The sequence below is a fragment of the Bombus bifarius genome, unplaced genomic scaffold (genome assembly GCF_011952205.1).
Source record: "Bombus bifarius isolate JDL3187 unplaced genomic scaffold, Bbif_JDL3187 scf7180000008075_frag, whole genome shotgun sequence".
Classification (NCBI taxonomy): Eukaryota; Metazoa; Arthropoda; class Insecta; order Hymenoptera; family Apidae; genus Bombus; species Bombus bifarius.
The window spans coordinates 26,954-30,119 of NW_022884434.1; the positions used below are offsets into that span (position 1 = coordinate 26,954).

The window sequence follows — 3,166 nt, forward strand, 5'->3', positions numbered from 1 at the left end:
AAAAGTCTTGGTTATTGATCTTGTGAGACAGGAACGTCATAAATGCTAGTATAGGTAATCTTGCAGAAGTTGTTAAGAATCTTTATCGTAGTTTGGTATGAAAAATATCGAATAATTTGGATTTCGAATCACATACAAAATAAGATGCAGGGGAGAGTCGCACAGTACCTTGTGCTAGAGTTGGTAAAAATGAAAATTTACAAAGTGACTTTATAGCACAAATGGAACTTGATAAAAGTAGGAAAATTAATTTTATGAAATTCAATAATACGACTTGACGAATTGACAATGTAAAAGAATAGTAATGTCGGAATTTGTAGGAAACGAAAAATTGTCGTCCAGTACCGATCAATTATTTAATTATTTGATCTGTTGCTCTAAATGGTTAATAATGTTTTAAAAAGTCCTCTAGATGTCAGTATACATATTCTTATTCAAATTTGATTATTATGTATATCGTATGGAAAATACTTAATATTTTCTTGATCTGCGCATTCGACGTGTGCCCAGACTTCACATTCGTCGTTTTTGAAACATTGAAAGCTTCAGTGACCTGTCTTTGGGCCATTTTATTTTTGAAGAGTAGCTTCGAAGCCCCATTCATGTTCTCCTCTGACCATTTCTCTCTTTTCTGTTTTGGACTTTCAAACATTTTTCTATGGGAAAAGGTAGAAGAAAAATTAAACGGACACCTTCTAATTTAGTCTCAGTTGCCAAAATATTGAACTTACAGGTAAAAGAAATTCGGTCTATGACTAAATCATCGGTATTGGACGACAAATACGTTGAACAAATACGTTTTAGATTATAATGTATATAATATACAAAGGAAATTATAAAAGTGGGGCAAATAACTGGTAATTACACTTAATAAATTAGATATAGTATACATTAAAAAACATTTTACTTACCTGAAAAACAACATGTCAACTCTAGAAAATAATTTTTAATTTTCGAAATATCAATGTATATGTTTGACATATCAGATCAATATGGCTCCGAAATATGTTACACGGAATTGTTCATTTTCATTTGCTTGTTCCAATAAAAGCGCTAATATCTGGTGAAAAATCCTATGTATTTAGAAATTAACAGAAATGTTAAGTGAGCTGTTATTTTGTCCGCATTGTATTTCTTACATGTAATGCCTGTTACACGTTTTATCTTTAAAATAGCAAACTCATTATTTACTCGAGATTTATTCCTAGCGCACGAATATTTTTCAATAGAGCGATGCAAAGTTTTACTGTATCTCGGATCATCACAAGTTAATCAAAATCTTGAGGATTCGATTTCACCTGCTCAAAGTGACTTTTGCAGGCAAAAGAAATTGTTCCTCGGATACATTAATATTTTTTACTAAATTTCATCAAAAATAGAATTTTATTTGCTAATAGAAGATAACTATGTTTTGGTACCGCCGCTTCGAGCTTTTTACAATCCACTAGCGATAAAAAGTTCGCGTACAAGGTAACTAGCGGGCAAAAGAACGGTGTAAAGCATAGAGTATAGAGTATATTAGCGTATCTCGCTTAGCGTAGCTAAGCATAGAGTATCTCGCGAATTATTACACAACAGTGATAATAAGGCAAATCTAATAAAATTTACTTCTCATTAAAAAGTCGTACCAAAACAATTATTTATTAATTGGTTTGTTTATTAATTCTTAAGAAGATACATATAAATAAGAAAAAATGGTAAAATTTGATTAGTATAATAAAAGTAACATATGCCTATGATCATTCTAAAGTATAAAAAGTGAAATAGTCTTACGTTCATTGATATATTTTAAGAACACATACATCTTTTAACGATAGTTGCAATGTAACATCATTTTTATATTACACGTAAGGTATGGCAAGTATTCCTGCTCTAAGGCACAATTTGAAATCAACAACATTCAGTTTAACAAATTATAACTTCTATTCGTTTTCCATCATGGAATAACGCGGTGGTGTCTTCCATATTGCACTGGAAGTGCGTTGTAATCTACTCCTATCTATATTTTCAAACATTTCAGTTAAATCTGGTGTGCACATTCTTCTATCAAAGAATTTATAGACTGCTTTCTTCGGAATTTATCGTTGCATTGCAAGTTCATTTTCGCGTATGTACGCTAAAATTGATAAAAATTCGAGTACTCCATGCATTATAATGTTTATTAACTCATTAAGTAAAACAACACTTACATTGCGCCTAATGTGGAATTGTACGCCTTGGTCTGGCTTCATCGTCCGATGTGTCGTCGTCAGGTTTACTGTGCAAAACAGAAGTGGACCTTACTGTTTGGAGCTATATTTTGGATAAAATATCGAATGAATAATAGCTTGTGTTTTTATAACAGAAGAATACTTTGATACTGTTTGTAATGTTACCTGCGATGTCATCATCTGAGTCTCCTTCTTTTGTTTCGCTAATAAGATTTTTTTTGCTTTTTCGACAGATCTTCGTGCCAGTTTTTGAACAATGGCTTTTTCTGAAATTTTTTCTTTTTCAAAGGCCTCGATTCTCCTTCTTACGGGCACATTTTTCTTCATTTCATTTTGAATGTCCTGTTTCGTCATGTTTCTATTAGACATTTCCCTTTCACGGGATGGCTCATCTTCTGCGAATAATTCTTCGAACTCGGTGAGTCCAATCGCTTGATTCAGCTGCTGAACCTCCTCCTGCAGACTTATTGGCGACCGTGATGTAAATTTAGGTTCATTATTTTTTCCTATACTACTAGCCAAGTTTTTATTAATTACTACCGTTTCGTTTGATTTTATTGGTGATAAAGGTTCTACAATTGCGGTAGCGTCCATCATCTTCTGCGTATAAGTAGAATTGATGTCCATCGTGGAATTCATAAGAGGAGTAAATTTCTCAAGTGCATCCTTGCACATTGAAGGATCTTCAATATCATTTCTTGCTGATGGAATTACTGTATCATCAATAATATTAGAATATTTACCCTTCGTGTTTTCACTCCGTGAAAAAGTTCTCTTTATATTACTATCTCTTGTTGTCATTGAAGACTTTAATGGTTCAATCCTTTCTGGCTGTATTGCATCTTCTTTTGAAATTGTTTCGCTTAAAACATTCTTTTTTGTTTTACTATGTTTTGTAGGACCTTTTGTGTTTTTTTCATCTGAACTACTTCTAGCACTTTCCTTTTTTTTTTAGG

General features: G+C 32.3%; 1 protein-coding gene across 1 annotated transcript; it reads right to left on the minus strand.

Annotated features, from left to right (window-relative positions):
- Positions 1-2,195: 2,195 nt before the first annotated feature.
- LOC117208429 lies at positions 2,196-3,011 on the minus strand. The gene is made up of 3 exons (XM_033449621.1): positions 2,751-3,011; positions 2,376-2,666; positions 2,196-2,292 (listed from the first exon to the last, which is right to left on the minus strand). The coding sequence occupies exons 1-3, from the start codon at positions 3,009-3,011 to the stop codon at positions 2,197-2,199; spliced, it is 648 nt and encodes a 215-aa protein (XP_033305512.1). The 3' UTR covers position 2,196.
- Positions 3,012-3,166: the final 155 nt, after the last annotated feature.

Bases quoted from the DNA above. Each gene is read 5' to 3' on its own strand.
- LOC117208429 (XM_033449621.1), bottom strand. From the start codon at position 3,011: ATGACAACAAGAGATAGTAATATAAAGAGAACTTTTTCACGGAGTGAA. The intron at 2,667-2,750 runs GTAGTAATTAAT...ATAAGTCTGCAG, and splicing joins CAATAAAATCAAACGAAACG to GAGGAGGTTCAGCAGCTGAA. The intron at 2,293-2,375 runs GTAACATTACAA...TCCAAAATATAG, and splicing joins CTCAGATGATGACATCGCAG to CTCCAAACAGTAAGGTCCAC.